This window comes from Pygoscelis adeliae, unplaced genomic scaffold (genome assembly GCF_000699105.1).
Source record: "Pygoscelis adeliae isolate BGI_AS28 unplaced genomic scaffold, ASM69910v1 Scaffold386, whole genome shotgun sequence".
NCBI lineage: Eukaryota > Metazoa > Chordata > Aves > Sphenisciformes > Spheniscidae > Pygoscelis > Pygoscelis adeliae.
The window spans coordinates 1136248-1156447 of record NW_008824940.1 but is presented as its reverse complement, the minus strand read 5'-3'; the positions used below and the strand labels follow the sequence as shown (position 1 = coordinate 1156447).

The window sequence follows — 20200 nt, the reverse complement described above, 5'->3', positions numbered from 1 at the left end:
AGGAGACCAAAGTGTAATACATATGCATGTTTAATGAAAAATCTGCCTTTCTAGAGAATGCCTGTGCTAGTGATCTGACTGACCTGGGTGATGCTTTGCCTAGGTGTGATATAGATAACGCATATCACAATGTACAAGTTGTTCTGCGGCCTAAATGCTTCTTGGAAAAGTTAATAAAAATTGACATGTGTTGTAACTCTTGACCAGTATTATGAGTTGTTCAGATGACCATATTTATCAAAGACTCATGGAAAGCTCTGGTAGTTTACTCAGGAAATCTGATTCCTGTTTCTAATGCTTTACAACTTGAATGGAAATAATGACTTTGAAAAGGTGGTTCCTTAAAATTAACACATATACCACTTTTTGTAAAATTGCAGTACTATCACTCTACAATTTTTGGAGATCTTTTTGGCAGTCTAGTTCTTGTACCAACCCCTAAGCGAGATAGTAATCCTAATGACACTAGGATAAATTGAGAGCAAAGTTTGAGCCGTGACTGTAAGTGAGAGGTATGACTGAATTCTGGTTTACTGCATACCTCTAACTTACTCCTTGTTGCTCTGGAATGTAGAGTGTTCCAGATTAGGCTCAGAGGACTGCAAGAGTCATTGGGTAATGAGATCAGGAAAACAGAGAAAAACAATATTCTCTGTTTGTCTCTGCTGGTTTTGGCTGGGATAGAGTTAGTTTTCTTCACAGTAGCTGGTATGGGGCTGTGTTTTGGTTTTGTGCTGAAAACAGCCTTGGTAACACAGGGATGTTTTCGTTACTGCTGAGCAGTGCTGACACAGAGCCAAGGCCTTTTCTGCTTCTCACCCCACCCCACCAGCGAGTAGGCTGGGGGTGCACAAGAAGTTGGGAGGGGACACAGCTGGGACAGCCGACCCCAACTGACCAGAGGGATATTCCACACCATATGACGTCATGCTGAGCATATAAAGCTGTGGGAAGAAGAAGGAAGGGGGGGATGTTGGGAGTGATGGTGTTTGTCTTCCCAAGTAACCGTTACACATGATGGAGCCCTGCTTTCCTGGGGATGGCTGAACACCTGCCTGCCCATGGGAAGGAGTGAATGAATTCCTTGTTTTGCTTTGCTTGCGATGCGGCTTCTGCTTTCCCTATTAAACTGTCTTTATCTCAACCCACGAGTTTTCTCACTTTTAGTCTTCTGATTCTCTCCCCCATCCCACTGGTGGGGAGTGAGCGAGTGGCTGTGTGGTGCTCAGCTGCCAGCTGGGGTTAAACTATGATATTGTCATTGGAGGTATTATGCCAGCTGCCTTGCATAATCTATTAAAATGGACAGATACTACTAAAAGGCTTCCTTCACTGCACCTTTTGCGTACAACTGTTGTAAAACCCTGAAGGGATTTTATGTTGCTTGTTCACTCCAATGTTTTTTTATTTCATTTTGAGCTTTACAATTTAAACTAGTTTAACTGTGGCCTTCAGACTCTAGTCTACCTAAGCTATTTCTGGTCAAGGAATGTTGAATATGAATCCTGAAGAAACTGAGGTAACAGTAAATTAAAAGAAACTAGTCATCACTCAGAAAAACAGAAAGCTGGAGTGAGATGAATAATGTCCTGTTAGGTTTTACATGTGAAATTTTTTTGACGTTTAAATTACAAGAAATATTTGTAACAACTATTAAAGCAAAACATTAGCATTAATTTCTTTTTTGTTATATATTCAGGGAAACTTTATGGTGATGAAATGTTTGTAGAAGAGCGACACAGGCATCGATATGAGGTAAGCACTGCTAATGTACTTTGTGCTCAAAAGTTACAGTTTAAGCAAATTGTGTTTCTCTTGGTAGGCGTCATTCTCCTTAAAGCCAATGGGAGATTTCTTACATAAACATAACCCAAAATTTAGTAATGGTTAGATGGTATAATTTAGATCGAAAGGAACTTCTGTAAGTCTTCTGGTCCAACTCCCTGTTTGGAGCTGAGCCAACTTCAAAATTAGGTCAGGTTGCTCAGGATTTTGTCCCATCTGGTTTTGAATGTCTCTGAAGAGAGAGATTCCACAACATCTTTTGACAATCTGTTCCAATGCTTAACCACTTCATTGTGAACCCTTTTTTCTCTTATATCTAATAGGAGATTTCCTTGGGCAGTTTCTTTTATCTCTCAGTCTTGTGCTGTGCATCTCTGAACAGAGTCTGGCTTAGTCTTCTTTATACCGTCCCGTTAGATAGTTGAAGTCAGCAACGAGATCCACTCTTTGCCTTCTCTTCTCCAGGCTGAGCAAATTCAGCTCATCCAGTCCCTCCTCCTATGTTGCATGTGGTCCAGCCCCCTAACCATCCTGGTTGGACCTCCTATGGACTCGCAACATTTTGTCAATCTCTTTCTTCTACTGAAGGGCCTGAAACTAGACACAGTATTGCAGAGGTGTTCTTGCAAGTGTTCAATAGAGGGAAATAATGTAGTGTACTGTTTCTGTGGTAGAGAAGGTGCAGTGTCTTAGAAAAATGGTCTTGGAGAGTGATGTCAGAGATTACCTGACTTGACTTCCTGTGAAGTATTTGAAAGGTAAAGGCCTATAATCCTTAAATGCATTGCTTCTTGGCCGATTTGGCTTATTTAAAGGCTTAGATTACGTTCCAGTAGTGCACATTCTTTCATAGTCTAAATGTAGGCAGACTTCAGGAATCTACAACTCGGAGGCTAATTCAGATCACTTGCTTCCTACCATCCAACTCTGTAGGCCCCTTGTATAAGTCCACTCCTCTGTTTGAGAACATCTGAGCAAAGGTGTCTGTGTACATTCAAAATACTGTCATTCAAGGAGACGGGCAAGAGCTGGACTCCTAGAGTTATCTCTGAGATAGTTCAGAAGGGACCTGACACCATCAGTATCTCCAGAGGAGCCTGAGCTGTGAGATGTGTGCATGCTACAAACTGATTCAGACAATGTTAAGTTTCCTTAAAAAGCTGGGAGGAGAATGGGATGGTGGTAAAGGTGCGCAGAGTTTGAATGTTAACTGAGTGGTTAGAACATCACCAAGGAATTGAAACAGCTCACTGCAGAGCTCCTCAGTTTGAAGAAGGAGCTGAACCACAGCTTGTGTCATAACCACTGAAATGCAGTGTCCAAAGAGGAGGTCAGTCTTTACGCCTACTGTAGTGGGCCATTTAAAAAACAAGGAACGCAAGCTGCTCAGAATCAGGAGGACAGCAAGCAGAAGCGACCCTGGCTTTAATCTCTTGAGTGTTATGTAGTAAGTTTTAAAATCATTGATTCATCTCTTATTAAATAAGCATGCCCACTTCTACAAATTTATACCAGAGAGTTGTTAAAACAAGAAAGCGAAAGTTCCCAACTCTTTTCTCAATTCTTCTCATTCTTGTATGCATACTAAAAACATTACAATTAACTACTACTGTTTGTTAAATCCAAAAAGAAATAGAACTACAATTATTATTACTTTCAATATTTCAGGTGAACCCAGAATTGACTCACTGCTTTGAAGAGAAAGGTTTGAAATTTGTTGGCCATGATACGGAAGGGAACAGAATGGAAATTATTGAACTGGAGAGTGAGTGTCTTACTTGTCTGTAGTACTTTCTGCATCTATTAAAACCCTGTAAACTATAGGTTGTTAAATGGTATGTAGGCACAATGTTTACCTGTCATAACAGCCAAGATCATGTTGGGGGATACTGCTGACCCCACCTGTGTAGTACAAGATTCAGAGGATGTTAGGAGAAGTCTTACACTTCTCAAGGATTGTGCATATATTTGATTATCAGGGAGAGACATGCTCCTTTTCCAAAAGGTCATAATTCTAGCTCAGTGGTATTTGGCTATGTAGAATCATAGTGATTTGGGAGGTCATCTAGTCCAACCCTCTGCCTCAACACAGGGCTACCTTCAAATATAGATCAGGTTGTTGAAAGCCGTATCAGTCAAATTTTGAGTATCTCCAAATATGCTGTTGGTTGGACTTCATACCACTCACCACTACTCTTTGAACCCAGCAGTCAAGCCATTTTTTAAACACACTTTGTAGTCTACCCATAGTCCATAGCTCCCAACTTAGATGCTAGGAAACCACATCAAAAGCCTTGCTAAAGTCAGGATAAAGGAAGGCAATACTGCTCTTCCTGCATCCAAAGACTGATTGTTCCCAAGCTTGTTGCGCCCAGTTGTCTTCCTGTCCTTCCTGTGTCTGGAAATGCCTTGGAGGAGGATTTGTTTCATAATCTTGCCATAAACTGAGGTTAGGCTGGCTGTCCTGTAGTTCCTTGGATCCTTCTTTTTGTCTTTCTTGAAGAAGGACATGGTGACTGCCTCTTTCCAGTCATCAGGGACCTCTCATGATCACCTTGGCCTTTTAAAGATTAAAAACCAGCTTCATGATGACATTGCCCTGCTCCCTAAGCACCCTCAAATATTCTTAGTCAGGTCCCAATAACTAATATATGTTCAGTTTGCTTGAGTATATGACATATGTATACATGCAATATAGCCAAACATCACTGGAATATATTACCTAGAAAGGCTGTGAAATCTCTATCCTTGTAGATAGAGACCTTCAAAACTTGACTAGACAAAGCTGTAAGCAACCTGATTTAGCTTTGAACTTGACCCTGCTTTGAGCAGGAGGTGGGACTAGAGACCTCCCAAGGTGCCTTCCAATCAGTTTGTGTCTCTGTTTAGAATCATAGAAAAAACTATGAAACTCAAATAGAAAGCAAGCTCCTTTTTTTCGCAGAAGTGATTCAGATAGATGAGGGTTTGATACTGTGGAAATCTGGTAGATTTGGACTACTTTACCAAGTAAGACTTGATGCCTTTTCTGAAAGGTTCTGAAATAAAAAGGAGCTACACTGCATATGTTTGTTGAATGCTACACAGAGTAGCTCTTAGAAACAATCCTTTTGATTTTGCTTGATTCTTTGCTTAACTCCTTGCTATTAAGTCACTGTTGGCTAGATAAGTATCAGGCACCTGAAGATGCAGGCTACCTTACAAGATTTTTTTTTTTCTTTTCTTATGTGGCTGCTAATTGCCATTGGTTATGATAAACTCCATGCACACAAACATAAATTTATCATAAGAATACATTATCATCCTATGGAGTGCTATTTGTGACATGATGCTCCTGAGAATTCATTTTATATACTCCATGGTAAGTTGAAGAACAGTGCTGTAATTTTGAACCAGGGTTTGAATATAGACACCTACTTACAATGTCAAGGAAATGCACCATAGAGAGTAATCTGAGAGCAAAGGATGCATGTGAATTCATAAACTATTAATTGTCATGGTTTTCTTTGCTTAGTTTGTTCCTGATAGATTACCTCTGTTATGCGTGCTGGTGTTGGGAGGCTATTTTGTCTGCCCTGCATGAAACAACTTCTATAGGGAGCATCGTGAAATAAATCAGGCAGAATTTTTAAACTGCGTGTTACTGTGAAAAGAATAAAAGCAGCAGTAAAACCTGGAATTATTTCACAGTGGGCTGCAAGGAGACTCTGATTACTAAGGAAAAACAATCATCATAGGGAGGAGGGTGGGTTGGAGCGGAAGCACAGAAATAACAGTAGACCAGATAGCTTAGGCAAAGCTTTTAAGCAAAATAGCCCCACAGGAATTATTTGATGCTTGTCATTGTCTTGTTTTACAGCTTTACAGGACTAAATTGCACGGTAGAGAGAAAGAAGTTATGGGATAAACTTAGGATCCAGGTTTTCTTTAAGACATAGCAGCAGAGAGAAGAGCAGTATACTAGATCATATAGTTTATCTTTCATAGAAGAAAAACCCAGTTTTCTTGTTATCACTTATTCTGTACTGCAGAGAAATTCCTTGAATGTTTGGGATTATTTTGGAAATTGTCGAACCAGAAGAGGTCTGTGGTTAATTTTGTCCAGTGTCCTGGCACTAGAAGTGGTTAATGTTAGCTCCTTTAAAACAACATTCAAAGAAGGAAAAGGTGCACAGCATGGAAGAGTATGAAAACATTTTTCCTTCCTTATCCTTTCGGATAAGAAGGAAAGCAGAAGCAGTAGTAAAGAGGTGCTTTGACTGGGAAACAGAGAGCTGAAGATCTAAGAGAAGATGAAGCAGCATGAGGTGGAGTTGAATGATGGTGATATTGTCATCCTTAATCACACAGGCCAAACAGCAGGAAAGAAGAGCGCCGTAAGAAATGGATATAAGTTGGCTGGAACAAAGATGGCCTGTGAATTAGGAAAAGGTTTCTAAGCAAAAGGAGAGAGTATAAGAAGGGCTTTCTAGTGGGAGTAAAAAAACTTAGGGGGTGTTACGGTGACCCTTTGTGCATGAGACTACGCGATGTAGCTGCATTCGATAACAGGAGACTGGACTTAATGTCCCAGGAGATCCCTTCCAGGCCTAATTATTTGAAGCTTGTTTTCCCCAGTTTTCTCTGTATGTTGCTTTCATATCCATCTCCTAGTGTGTAAATAGTTGCTGTATGGTAATGCTTGGTCTTTTAGAAACGGTTTCATTTTTCCCTCAGATATGTATGGGTGCATGTTCTGAATATACATGCATAAATATATATTGGAAACCAAAATACTATGAAAATAACATGATAAATGTAGACTTTGTGGTTGCTCCCCCCCTTACATGTTGGTGCAGGTTTATTATTCAGCTTTTAATTACATCATTGTGCACGTTAAGGTTGAATCACAGGATGATTTTTCCTTAATTTGCCTTACTAACCTTCTGCCTCTGTTGTCAGTTGCTTTTTGTGGAAAAAGCTAAGGTTCCTGCTGCCTCACCCTTATTCACCCATGCTGATCTAGCTGTTGGACTCCTGTGTGAAATCTTCAATAAACTTTTTTCCTAACAGTTGTTCTACTATCGTCTTCCTACATCTTAAAATTTTCTTTGACATCTATCTTGTAGATCACCCATATTTTGTGGGAGTTCAGTTCCACCCAGAGTTTTCCTCAAGACCTATGAAACCTTCACCTCCATACCTTGGACTGTTGCTAGCAGCAACTGGGACACTCAATGCATACCTGCAACGTGGATGTAAATTGTCTCCAAGGTAATCTTTCTTACCTACTTGCCTGCAGTTTGAGAGTCACATTTTTGGAGGGACTATCCCGTCCTTCAGTTCAGAAGTCCAGAAGGGGAAAAGGTGTTCTTCATGTATTGATTTACTTGTTCCTGTGCATGCCTGACATAAACCGTGGTGTAAAAGTATCTGTAAGCAGTAAGCACAGTTCCTGACTTCCTCCTTTTCAGAGGCTGTTAGGGCTAAAGCCAGATCCATACATTATAACCAGAAAGAAGTAAAAAAACCTTTAATAAATTCACATGAAGTTAGTGGCCTCCTGTGTTAACTTTCATTAGTGGTAGTTTCACAAGATTTGCCAGAGGATCAAGCAATGAAGTGAAATTCTTACCTAGTTGTATTTGAATGATGATAGTAACAAAAAAGAAAACACTGATTTTATTTTGCAGTAGCTAAATAATTAATACCATCTAGCAGAGACAGGCCTGAAACAAAACAGTTAGGATATCTTTAGGCTTATGGAAGGGTTTGGATCTAGATCAAAACTGGATGGTTCAGCCAAACTAAAATCCTTTGTCCCAGTTCCCTTGGACACGGAGTTTTTGGTTTATTGAATGTAGCAATAGTTTTTAGCCAGTGTTAACTCATTCTTGTTTATTTCAATGATGTTAACAACAGTTACAATTTCATTACAATAACAATAATAAAGAGGTCAGAGGGAAGCCTAGGGTACAATAACAAAAATGAAAAAAAAAAAAAAAAAAAATCACAGAATGACTGAATAATAACACAGAACAGATCCAACTCTGGCTTACTGGCTTTTCCTCTAAACAAGGCACCAAACTTGCTAGTTTTGTGTTTGGGGTTTTTTTCTGAGCATTGCTTTCTATTAAAATGAGGTCCTTTTCTTAAGCGAGAAATAGAAATTTTATTCAGGTTTCAGTAGTAATGGAAAATAGCCAAGCCAGATCAGATCAATCTATTTTGGTACCCTGCTCCTTATGGGTATCAGTTGTCTTTCATAAATGCACTTCATCTTCACTTACCTTGGCCAATTATGCAATGATGTACATACCGAGAGAATTTCTTTCTGATCTGCAAAATACAGCTTGATCGAAATACTTCTATTACCTTAGCCTGTTGTTGTTATTAGCAGTCATAATATTATCTACCTTTTAAAATTTGTGCCAGTGCATTATACAGGTCAAATTTTTGTGGTGCTTGGCAGGAGGGCGTCTTCAAGCACAGTGATCTTCAGTCTTTCCTCTTGTGGGCACCCTCTGCCTCACAGTTCATCATGTTTTCCAGGTCCCAATATCCTTTCTTTTACCGCTTCCTCCCATAAGTATACCTATTTGTCTCTCTGAGATAAAGAAAAATTACTTTTTTTGAATGAGTGATCTGCATGTGTCCTGCTAATTTAAATTTAAATCCCTTAGCATTATAGCAAATTTGTTTTCTAACCCTGACTTTAAGTTTCAGCAATTACTGAGTGTGCCACACTTACACTTACTTGAATTAATCAATAAAAATGTATACCCGACTCTTTTTCTTCATGTTCATACAACAAACTCCAACCAACACTGAAACATTTAGCAAAGACAAGAATTCATACCCCAACACTTTATATATAAAAATACAAATTTTACCATTTACCTAGTTACACAGCAATCAAGCAAACCCCTCTGTCTTGAGAAACAGCATTGGAATAAAAAAACATTTTGAGGCTAAGAGAGGAGCATTTTGCAGGGAAGAATGTTCAGGAGGGAATTTCAGTACTAATTACAGGACACCCAGTCATATTAACATATCCACCTGCTGAGTGGAAAGGATTTCTAATTTAAACCTTGAAACCCCAGAATGCTAGTGATTTCACTGAGCCGTAAAGCTAAGGCATGTCATAACAAGACTGAAAGAAATCTGAGGAGAGGATTTTCTGCACACCTCATCCAGCACTGCCTACATGAATTCTAGTCATGCTGTTGACTAGAGCAAAGATATAACCTGAAAGAGAATTTGTGGAGGCCAGTAAGTTGAGCAGATTACCTAAACTAGGCTATTAAAAACACTGAGAAGAGAATTAATGATGAAGTCCTGAGACAAAAGGAAATACATATTTCAGCATGAGATTCTTAAGAGCAAATCATTACCCAGAACATTTAACAGCCCCATAATTAGGATGCAATTTTAGAACATCTGACACCTGGACAGAAGCCCTAGCTTCTAAGCAAAGCAAACAGTAAATTTAAAGATGCATCACACCTCCCAGGAGAGTGCCCTAAATAAGTAAAAGTGAATAAACCATCTCTTAAATTTTTGTGAGGCCTAGTCTGGCAGACAGTCTGAGAATGCTTGGCCACAGGCATGAGCGTACCTAGTTTGAGACTGGAATGCATCCTCTGGGGTAAACTTAGTTCCCAGGAGCTTTGGTGTGTACAGAGGCAGTCAGGAACTGAGCGAAGGATCGGAGTAACTCAGCGATGAGTTATTACTTAGTTACCTGAAGTGTTAGTTGGGAATCTAAGTTGCCTTTGTGATTTCAGCCTCTAGTGCATTATGGCACGCGTGTCTAACCATCAGACAAAGCCACGCACTTCATTTCCTTGTGAATGCTTTCAAATCATGACCTTTTCCAAATCTTTTCATGGAAATACTGAAGTCACCATTTCATACAGAGCTGAGGAAAGTGAGAGGCTGCCAGTCTACCTGTTTCATTTTAAAGGACAGAGAAAACCAGAACCACAGGAGACTCTCAGCAAGTGTACAATACCCACAAAAATGGCTGCTTTTTAGGAGAAACCAAAAGGTTTTACTAGAAAACTAGTGGATGAAGAGGGGAACTTCACATGTAATGTTGGCTTTTACCGAGTCTTACAGAGTTTAATTTGGAAAAAGTAATAGAAACTGGCTTATCTTTGGGAACAGTGTCATATGGATTGCAAAACCACTGATGTACAATAAAGGCATGTTGCTGTTCCTCCCCCCCCAGCAAGTTTAGCATCAGCAGGCTTTACTTCTTTCCCCTCAACCAACATCTTTATTAATGGCCTGCAAGAGTAGGCCATAGTGCATTAATGATATTTGCAAATAATGTCATTTAAATAAGAGCTGAAAGCACTATTCAGAACAAGGCAATAACATGAAAATATATAGGGAATTTAGAAACCTGTGCTGAAAATAATGAAATCGTGTGTTTCTTTGGAGGAAGAGGGTAACAAGCTAAAGATAAATAATTTAAACACAAATGTCCAGTAGACGGGAGGAAATGTAGGAAGTGAGAGATGTTCCTAGGTGAGAAAGTGTGGGCAACTAGGACTACCGCCAAAAGAAATTTTTGCAAGTAATTAGTGAATATGCTAATGTAAGGCACCAATCCAATGCCATCTAGTCACAGGGTACTCTGTTAAGTTCTGGGCAGGTTATTAATAAAAGATGACTTGAGTTGCATTCAGAGACAAGGAACAAAAGTGGCCAGAGGACAGGAGCGGTGCATATAGGAAAAAAAACTCAGACGACTTGCCCGTATGGTGCTTACTGCACTAACATGATCCAACTATCTCCTAAATCAGCTGTGTAGGGAGGTTTGGGCAAGCACCTATAGACAGAACAGGAAACAGCCTGTGTGACATGTTCTGGTGTATGAGGGACAAAGCAGGTATGGGCAGGGCTATCTCTGATGTCTCCTGTACGATGTCCCTAATGAAGAACACATCTGGCACAGCATCATATTTCTGCCATTGGCCAAATCCAGACATTTCAGAGGAAAGTGAAGGAAATCTTGTGGTTTGAAGACTCTCAAGAGAGCAGCAAGAGGGGGGCTGCTCGACAAAAGAAGACAATCCAGGAGCTGGGGTGGCAACTGCGCTGGTAGGGGTAGTGTCCTCACCAGCAGGAGTGAGTACCACAGTCACCAAAGGCAGCAAGCAGACTGGCTCCAGTGACAGTCACCGTGTTGTACAGGCAGTCCAGTGCATAAGTGCAAAGTGATGAGTTAAGTCTGAGATCAATCCAGGAAGTCCAGTCAACAAGTGACTACAGAACTAGAGATGGGTACAGGCATGCCTGCGACGTAGCTCAGGCAGGGATTGGGAGCCAAGGCTCCTGGGCCCATTGGTGGAGGCCCCAGGTGAGGATGGTCAGGGCAGCTAAGACCTGTTGGTACCCTCAGAGCTCTTACAGAAAACTATAGAAAAAGTTTTAAAGGAAATCCCTTCTCAACCGTAGTGGTACTTAGTGATGAACTTAGTAATGGTTAGTTACTTTATCATTTTAGTGGTAGATGTTTACAGTGAAGTCACTTCTGAGCTAGTCACCCCAAGCCTTTTTCTGTAGTCGCTAAGTGAATATGCACCTTAAAGGAGCCAAATAGCTTATCATAATGGTTAAGTGGGTCAGAAACATTATACCCTACAAGTGCCTGTTTCTCTCCGTTGATTGTAAGAAGCTGGTGATAACTATCTCAGATGAAGATGTCTAAAGCTGAATGAATTGAATCCCATGCATGAGAATCAGCTGAGAGTTTTTATAACACCCAGATATGTTCTGGCATCTTGGTTGTGATTTTTGTAATGCTGGATCCTAATAAAACTGTTATCTTGGGTCCAGTTATGTGAGTGCTGATGTCTGGCAGGCTGGAACTGGGGAGTCTTAGGTATGTGCTGAGGGATTCTTTAATGAAAAGATGTTTCATGGAAGCGTAGGATTGTATAATGATGGTGATCATAAATGATATGTGATCATATAATGATCATAAAAATATGCACCAAGAAATATGGGTGACTGCAATTATAACCATTGCACAATCAAGTATGCATTTATTTTAAATAATATTTTAATGACTATAATTTTAATCATTCAGCTTTTTGTGAGGGGAATAAATAATAATAATAATGGACAGATTTATTTTGGCTAGGTTCTTGAAAGCTATAACAGTTGTTTGTTTTAAACAGCCACAGCCTGTACTAAATGTGAATACATTTATCTTTCATTTGCATTGAGGAAGAAATGCACTTAGCTTGGCTCCTGCCTTTGCAGGGAATGGCATTACTGTAACAATTGTTTAAATTGCTTACATTTCTGGAAAAGGACTTTTTTGTTAATTATACGTTAAAAAAGGATGAAAAAAGCCCCTCTGAAACTGTGTCAAATACTTCGTTTCTAAAGAATGTTGATCTGGGTTTTCCAAATGAAACAAACAGAACGTTCAAGGAGTACCCATTTTACAGTTGCCTGTGTTTCTTAATAAAAACATCGAAAGCAGGCAGTTTGGTGCTTTTGAGCAGCTGTTTGAGAAATAAAGATTTAAAATTGATCTTGAGTCTTAATTCTAGTGATTTTGCAGCTGAGATTGGTTGCTGAGGTGATGCATCCCAGCTTCATGCCGTGTGGCCCCAGCTATCGGCTGCCTTCTGTACCATACTGATAGGTAATCTTCTCATCTTGCCGCCTCCTGTGCTTTAGACTGATGCATAGCAGAGGTATGATGATACCTCTGTCAGTAGAACAGAGAGATCTGAAATGGGCATGAATTTGGTAATAACGGAGCACATGCAGGGGGAAGATTTTTTTATTGCTTATGCCTTGAGAAGACGGGGATCTGAGGATGAGTAAAACTTAAAACAAAACAAAACCCTGTAATGTAATTTTTCGACAGAGGATGTTTTTCTTGCTCCAGTCGGGAAATATGTTGCAGTTCGCTGCAAAGTGAAATGCCAGCTAGGTACTAGTAGATGTTTCATATGGCAGTTAACTGCAAAGTGAAATATCACCTAGGTACTGGTTGATATTTCACTTTGCAGTGACTGTATTCCATTAACTACAGGTAGATTCGGTGTCAGGATCAAAGTGACTAAAATTCTCCATCTTGAAGACTGAAGTGACTGACTAGATGCAGTGACACTGCATACTCTGAGTTCTGTTCTGTTTTTCTCTTGGCCACATCTTTATGCTCCAGATCCCATGGAGGAAAAAAAAAAGACGGAATAGAACTGCTGTATGGCCTTAGATCTGCTCACTAGCTCCTTTTTATTGGAGTCCACTGTTGTGGGAATGGTTACAAACAAGATGAAGTGGGTGTCAGGTTTCTGCCCAAGATAATTGCTAATTAATTTGTACACAAACTGAGAGAAAACTTGCTGAAGGAAGCGTAAGCATATTTTTTCAGTTGAGGGCTCAGTGTGAAAAAGAATTTAATAAAGGAAAAGCCAGGCTTATTTGATTTCCCACCACCACCACCTTCATATTTGTACACAAACTGAGAGAAAACTTGCTGAAGGAAGCGTAAGCATATTTTTTCAGTTGAGGGCTCAGTGTGAAAAAGAATTTAATAAAGGAAAAGCCGGGCTTATTTGATTTCCCACCACCAGCCAGCACATTTAAGTAAGATTACATAATATTAGCAACTGTGAGCACAAAATATCCATTTGGTTTTTGTGTTTAATATCTGTGTAGCAACTCGGTATAATTTGGAAGGTAGTACACATTTATTCCTAAGAGAGGTGATGACTCATTTGTGGTTAATACCACCTGGAGTTTTTCTTCAGATTACTTATCAGTTGAACACAGTTCATATCACAGTAAATCTTACAACTTAGGCATCAGCACTGGTTTGAAGCTATAGCACCCAGGTGCAGATATGCCAAGATTCATGAGTCCCTGTTTGCTTTCAAGTCCACCGGCAGCTTAGCTCTTGGAGAAGTTCAGGTTTCCTTGGAGCCCAAGTTCTTCATGTTAACATGATGCCACAGCTTCTGGGGGTGCTTATCGTTCAAGCAGCTGAAACTATGAGACTGACAGTTCTGTGAGTCTGAAGCCCAAGGGTTGACCCTTACCTGGGCATTTCCCCTATCTTTCTTGCAACTATGGCCTGCCTGTTAGAAACAAAACTTACACCCAGCAGGACAGCCCTAAAGTAGGGGAGACCATGAGGTGCTACTGCAAAACAGTCAAGAACGTGGTGACAAGAGCCCTACTCTAGGATGTGGAGTCAAACCTTGTATGCAATTGGGCAGTGTGGGAGCAGGAGCAAAATTGTCATCGGCCGAGTAAGTGTTTTAGCCTCTGGGCTAGTGGCTAGCCAAATGACCCTCAGCTTCTGCAAACTGGAAACAGGCCTGAGAAGTTAGGGTGGTAAGTCACTGAAATGACGGAAGCAGCCAGCATTGTGTGACTGCTTCTATGGGTGAATGCCTCTAAAACCTATGTCGCTGAGCGGGGGAGGACCCACTGGCTGGGGGACATGAGAGTGCTGAGTGGGGATCAGCGCCTAACTGTCTTCAACAGATGACGCTGGGCAGTTCTCCGCTCACCTCGTTGGTCCCTGAGCATTTTTACTTAAGCATCTGTCTCCCATACTGTGTTGTATATGGAGCTCCGGCATATGTTTTTGGGCTGTGACTGCCACTGGGCAGCAGAGCCTGTTTAAAAAAAAAAAAAAGTTCTCTGAAGACTTCGGGCTTAAACCAGGGCTATCATGAGATCATGCAGCTCTCTGCAGTCACAGTTTTACCCTCTGTTCTATGGACAATTTTTGCTCTTTTGCTGTGATGTGAAAATGCAAAACTGTTTTAATAATACTGAATTTTTATTCCATGTTTCCATGGGTACTTTCAGAAAGAAGTAAGTACAATGTCAGTGACGTTGTGTTTGTCTGTGTGCATCTGGCATGCTTGATCATACTGTTAACAACACTTTCCTCACTTGAACTGTGTAATTGTTTGCCAGCTGGTGAAATGATCAAATTGAGCATTTCTCGTGAGCCTGATATGACACATTCTTTATAAGAACCGCATCAACAACATGCGTGTCATGCAAAGAAAGGGCAGAATGCAGTAGGCAAAGTCTTAATGTTAGAACAGTTGGAATATCTACTCTGTTTTGTACAGAATTTGGTACGGTGATTTGCTGTAACTGTGGGAGGCTTTCCTGACAGTCGGAGGTAGAAATTAAATGAGATGACTGTTGGTGCCACTCCTCCTGTCCCACTCTATAAAAATGGCTGTGTTTTTACCTAATCTTTGTTGGTTTGGTTTTTTTTTTTTTGCAAAGAAGAGAGGGTGAAATTCAGGCTACAAAGCAGTGCTCAGTAACAAGCACCGGTATAACTGAGTGCAGTTTGTTCACTGTTCCACATTGCAGTCTAGATCAAAGATCTCCAGCTGCGAGGTTACATAGTTCCCCTTGAAACCTTACACAGCAGGCAGTCGCTGCGGATCAACTGATAGGACTGTGTCTAGGTGGGTCATGGGCTGATTATGTGCTTGATGTCTCAGTGGGAGATCGTGCTCAGAGGTGGGGAGCGTGACGTGACTGAGGTCCCGTTGGCTGGAGGATGGAGGTGTATGTGGTAAGAGTGAGATGTGACGAGACGGGTCTGCAGTGGCTGGAGTAGAGTTGGTACCCAAGGTTGACGCTCGTGTACCCACACAAATGAGGTCTGAGATCCCCACCTGTACTGTGTTAACCATAACCTGCTCTCTGAAGTATCACAGAACTGACCAGAATTATTGCTGCTTAGATACACTTGTCAGTTCCCTGGGCTCCCTTTGCTGGCTTCTGATCTTGGGAAATTCAAGTATCTGGAAAACAGACTGTAGAATTGAAGTGTCATAGGGGGAGGTTGAGGCTGGAGGTTCTTCTGAAGAGGTACAGTTTGTGCACTTAGAGTTAAGATAAACTTGGAGACCTGATAGACATCATGGCTGACTGAAAATGTGGTTTGTGGGCACTTCTTTCTCTCGTCCGCTGTGGTGATTCCTGTCCTTCGCTGTTTACTTGTTCTGGCTGCTTATAAAACAGTCACTTGCATGGCAGTTCGTTCTGTGAAAACCAGTCTATGTCTCTCAGGAAACAGCAGAAGGGGATAAAACTTCAGGAAAAACTGTCAGGATATTGCTTGGTGCAATGAAAATGATTTTTTTTCTGACTGGAAGAGCAAGAATTGTAATTTTAAGTGTAAATTGAAGGATTCTGAGTAAATGAAGTTAAAGTCTTAGCTTTTTCTTTGGCCAAAACAATATTTTCTTTATCATAAATGAGAAATTCCTTTTAGTCTTGCTCTGAATACCTGTTATTCTCCATGTTGTTAATCATGGTCGCAGGCACACAGCACCAACAAACTAGAATGAATGTACAGGAGCCACGCAAAAAGAAATTGGACAGACTGTTTATCAGGTAGAGTATTTTTTCTCATCAGGTCTTAGACTCCAAACTTAAGCCCATTCCTGTAGAGGAAGGTGCTCTAAAATACCAAAATTGAGCGTGAGCTTAAAGTATTTTTCTGGAAACGGGTTGCATTTGAGGAAGGTGTTGGTCATATGCATCATCTGGGTTGGAGGGCTTGAAATAAAATATTTGGTTTAGATCCTTCTGACTGTGTATTGCTTTTAACAGTGACAGCTACAGTGACCTCAGCGATGACAGCTCTCCGGAAAAAGAGTTCCCTAATTCAGAAACAAGCTTGAAATAATTGTATGAGATCACAGAGATGGATGATGCTATTGAGGTAAACTGAATCATTTTGATACTGCTTTATGACATTTACTTCTTCTAAACTTAGAACAGGACACAAAGTTATCTTGATTCTCCCTTTTGATTCAAATCCCGTCTGAGAGCTTATGTTTTCTTCCTTGCCTGCAAGCACTTAATTCTTTTCCTCTTCTGCTGCTTAACTCGGCAATTGTGATATTAAAGTCTGCTACGTGTTTTGGGTACAACTTATATGTAGGATGCTGTACAAAATCAAGTTGTGTTAGTGTTTGAAGGTACAATGAAAATACATTTAAAAATTATGTTTGCCTTTTTTTTGTTACTTCAGTTTGCAAGTTTGGATCACTTCGAGTACACTATGTTGACGTGACTTTTTGTTTTGCATTAATATTTACATGTAATTGCATTTGATGCATTGATACAACAAAGACATCCCAAGATAAATACTTGGATTTAATCTGCAGAGTGATAGACATGCAAACAAGTTTTATAAAATCGTACCTTTGTTTGCTATAGGCTTTGCCAAAGTGATGTTGGATTGATTGTTTTTTCACCTGTAAACATGGTAGCCATAGATTTCCTTTCAGTTTGGAGGTTATATTTCCTGTGAGATGCCTGATCTCTGCAGGATCTGGGTTTGAATCTTAGTCTTACTTTTTTTTGGCTGGTATGGTGCTCTGATACACATGTACATTCATGCTTTTCAGTATTTCTGAGCACTTCTGTAAGCAGGACACAACTTTCCCCTCTGATTTTATTCCTCTCACGTGGGGTAGTCACTAAGCAGCTGTGCCAAACAGACGATCAAGGCTGCATATGAATGATGCATTTCTGCCCGATGGTCTCCTGATTAAAATGCTGGCATGAGATGCTAGAAACTGGAGTTTAGTTCTTAGCCGCAGCATGGGTTTCTTCCATGATTTTTAATTTATTTCTTTTTCCCTCTCATGTACCACACGTTAAAGATAATAATACATCCCCAGGTCATGAGAGTGGAGAACAGAATGTTAAATGATTTCATGACCTGGTGCATGCAGATACAGTACTAATGCATGTCCTAGAGTAAGCAAAAAATAAATAGACAAAATGTTCCTTTTCACTCTTGCCCCGATCCTTCCCACCTCCAAACATCGCTGTGGCTCTGTTTCTTGAGACCAACACATAGTACAGGACAGCCCCTTTAGCTTTGACCTTGCTTTCCTCAGTAGAATTTATGAACGGTAATTCTCTGTTTACCATTGCAGATGGGACTTTTTCAGTGCTTGAATGAATGTACTTTTGTGATGCTTTTAAGTAGTTATCAGTAGTCAAGCTGATTTTGTTTGAACATGTCACATCACATCCACATCAGTGGATACCAATTGTATTCAACAGAATTACTCTAGAAAGGATTAAATAACTAATTCCAGATATAAAAGAAGAGTAGAAGCATCGGCTCATTTATTTTTACCTCAGGTTTAATTCTGCCCATTAATCAGAGCTGGATACACAAGTAGACTATATTTAGCTTTGTGGTTTTGCTTTATGCTGTTTGACCTAGATGAAATGCATTTACTTGTAATATTTACCATAGGACTACTTTGAAGTCAGTCAACGGATTTGAGAGAAACTGACATAGGCATGAAATAAATGCAGTTACAGAAGAAATATTTTCAATCATTAATTTTTTTCCATTTATTCTTCCTTCCTCTCCCTCTTTTTATGTTACAGAAAGTTGGGAACAGGACAATATTGCATAGAAGAAAGTAGAAGAGTAAGCTGCTTACGGTCCTCATAGTGTCTCCTCCTATACTGTTTTCAATAATTCTCTTTACAGATGACAGTTTTACTGTTCTGTAGCAAAAACTGTTCTGTATAAAGGCTGTTTCTCTTTAAAAATGACAAAATGGTTGTGCACCTTAGCTGTTAATCATTATTGATCTTGTCCTATATTTCAGAATGATCTCAGGTGAATATGTGTTAATTCACTAGTTCACAACTGTTCTTGGTTTGAAGGAAGATTTGATTGTTTTCAGTTCGCCTTAGAACAGGAAGATAAAATGCATTAGTTCTTGTGAATGAGAGGGAACGCACTAAAAAATTTAAGGGAAAGTTGTCTTATCCATGGGCAGTAGAGAACTGTTTCAGGTTTGTTTCCCTATTAAGCTTGTTGTATGTATATATTTTTTTACTTTTTTGCTGTTCAATATGTACAAATGAGAAATTGTTGCTGTACTTCAGCTCTTTGTGATTATAATAATTGATGTTGGATACACATCTTTTGACTTTGCTTTTATAAGTGATTTCACTTTCAAAAGTTCAAGCTTATTTGCTCTGTTTCTCCTGAAAGCCTGATAATACCGAACGTAATTCTGACCTACAAAATTACAGAAGTGCTATTAGAAGGTGGTTTTGTATTTGTATTTTGTCAGAGAGAAAGTGAATACACTCATATGTTAAAATGTAATTTGAACACTTGTATGCAAGTTGTAGAAGAACCAGTCATAAATGTGAGCATTATCTGGGCTCCAGCCGTGCAACAGTCAGTTAATTTCAATAAATGAGTATAAAGATTCACCCTCGTTTTCCCTCATCCAGTGACCACTCCATGGTCATGACACTCATTCCCCAATAGAATAGAACGATGCGTTTTAATTTAGAAATCACAAGTTATTCCACTGCATGACAACTGCAGGCAGCCCTGCAAAGCCGGGGCTGCAGCCTGAATCACTGAGACAGAAGGGGAAGGCGAGAGGTGCTGCACCGTGTTTAAGGCTGGATCCCATTAGCAGGGTGGCATCATCAGACCTGTCACAGAAGCTGGACCTGAGCTATGTAACTGACGGGCTCCAAATGCCTGGGGCACCCTTTCCTATAAAGAAAACTTCTGAATTGTGAGCTTTGTGTTTCATTTTGGTTTTGGGCAAAGTGACTTTTTTAATTCATCAAAAGGTAAATACCTGTACAAAAATAGAAAGGACCGTGTCCCTTATTACCGCTTTGTAAAACAGTAAGTTTGAGAGCTTTGCATTGCTTTAGAAAATCTTAGGTTACACAGCCAGTTTATCTCTTCACTAAAAGAAGCTTTAATGGTAATGAAATATAAAATGTGTTCCTATGGCAGTGTTTTTCTAAAGTGGTCTGCAAATGCGTGCCTTAGAAATAGCAGGTATTGGCAGAATTGGTATCACTGTATGTCTTCCCCAATGAGAGACACTGGCCACTGGTTTGTGAAAGGTGAAGCATTTCCTAAGATTGTCTGTAATGTGCAAATGTATTTTCAAATATATTAAATTGTGTTATTCAGAAGTGTTTTGCTACTGTGTTAATGAATCATGGTGCCAACTGTGAACTGTGGTGACAAGGAGGGAATTTTTCGTTTAGTCGTGACCCAGTTGTATTGTCTGTGAGAAGCTGTGATTTATCCAAAAAACTGAGGGGACAAAGGGACATACAGCCTGAAGCAAAGCTGGAAACAGCACCTTGATCTCCCAGCACCCTTACCAGTCCTCTTCCTGCTAACTGTGCAACACAAAGCAGTATCCTGGAAACAAACGCATCACTGCCACAAGGGATCCATCTCCTATTTGAGCTGACAGAATGTTGTGGTTTAGCCCAGCAGGCAGCTAAACACCACACAGCTGTTTGCTCGCTCCCCCACCGCCCCCAGTGGGATGGGGGAGAGAATCAGGGAAAAAAAAGAGTAAAATTCATGGGTTGGGATAAA

At 40.1% G+C, this 20200-nt stretch overlaps 1 protein-coding gene across 5 annotated transcripts in view; it reads left to right on the top strand.

The window, feature by feature from the left end:
- The window catches only part of CTPS2 (CTP synthase 2), a 77795-nt gene extending 58013 nt beyond the window's left edge, over positions 1 to 19782 (top strand). For 2 of the 5 annotated variants that reach the window (XM_009325473.1, XM_009325472.1), the window contains exons 15-20: positions 1700 to 1755; positions 3454 to 3550; positions 6894 to 7038; positions 7280 to 7285; positions 16399 to 16510; positions 18205 to 19782. In XM_009325473.1, coding sequence (XP_009323748.1) covers positions 1700 to 1755; positions 3454 to 3550; positions 6894 to 7038; positions 7280 to 7285; positions 16399 to 16474 — 380 coding nt within the window. In that variant the 3' untranslated portion in view covers positions 16475 to 16510; positions 18205 to 19782. Of the gene's footprint in view, positions 1 to 1699; positions 1756 to 3453; positions 3551 to 6893; positions 7039 to 7279; positions 7286 to 16106; positions 16180 to 16398; positions 16511 to 18204 lie in introns of those variants that run through there. The other 3 variants (XR_663680.1, XM_009325474.1, XM_009325476.1) reach the window with 3 other exon arrangements.
- Positions 19783 to 20200: the final 418 nt, after the last annotated feature.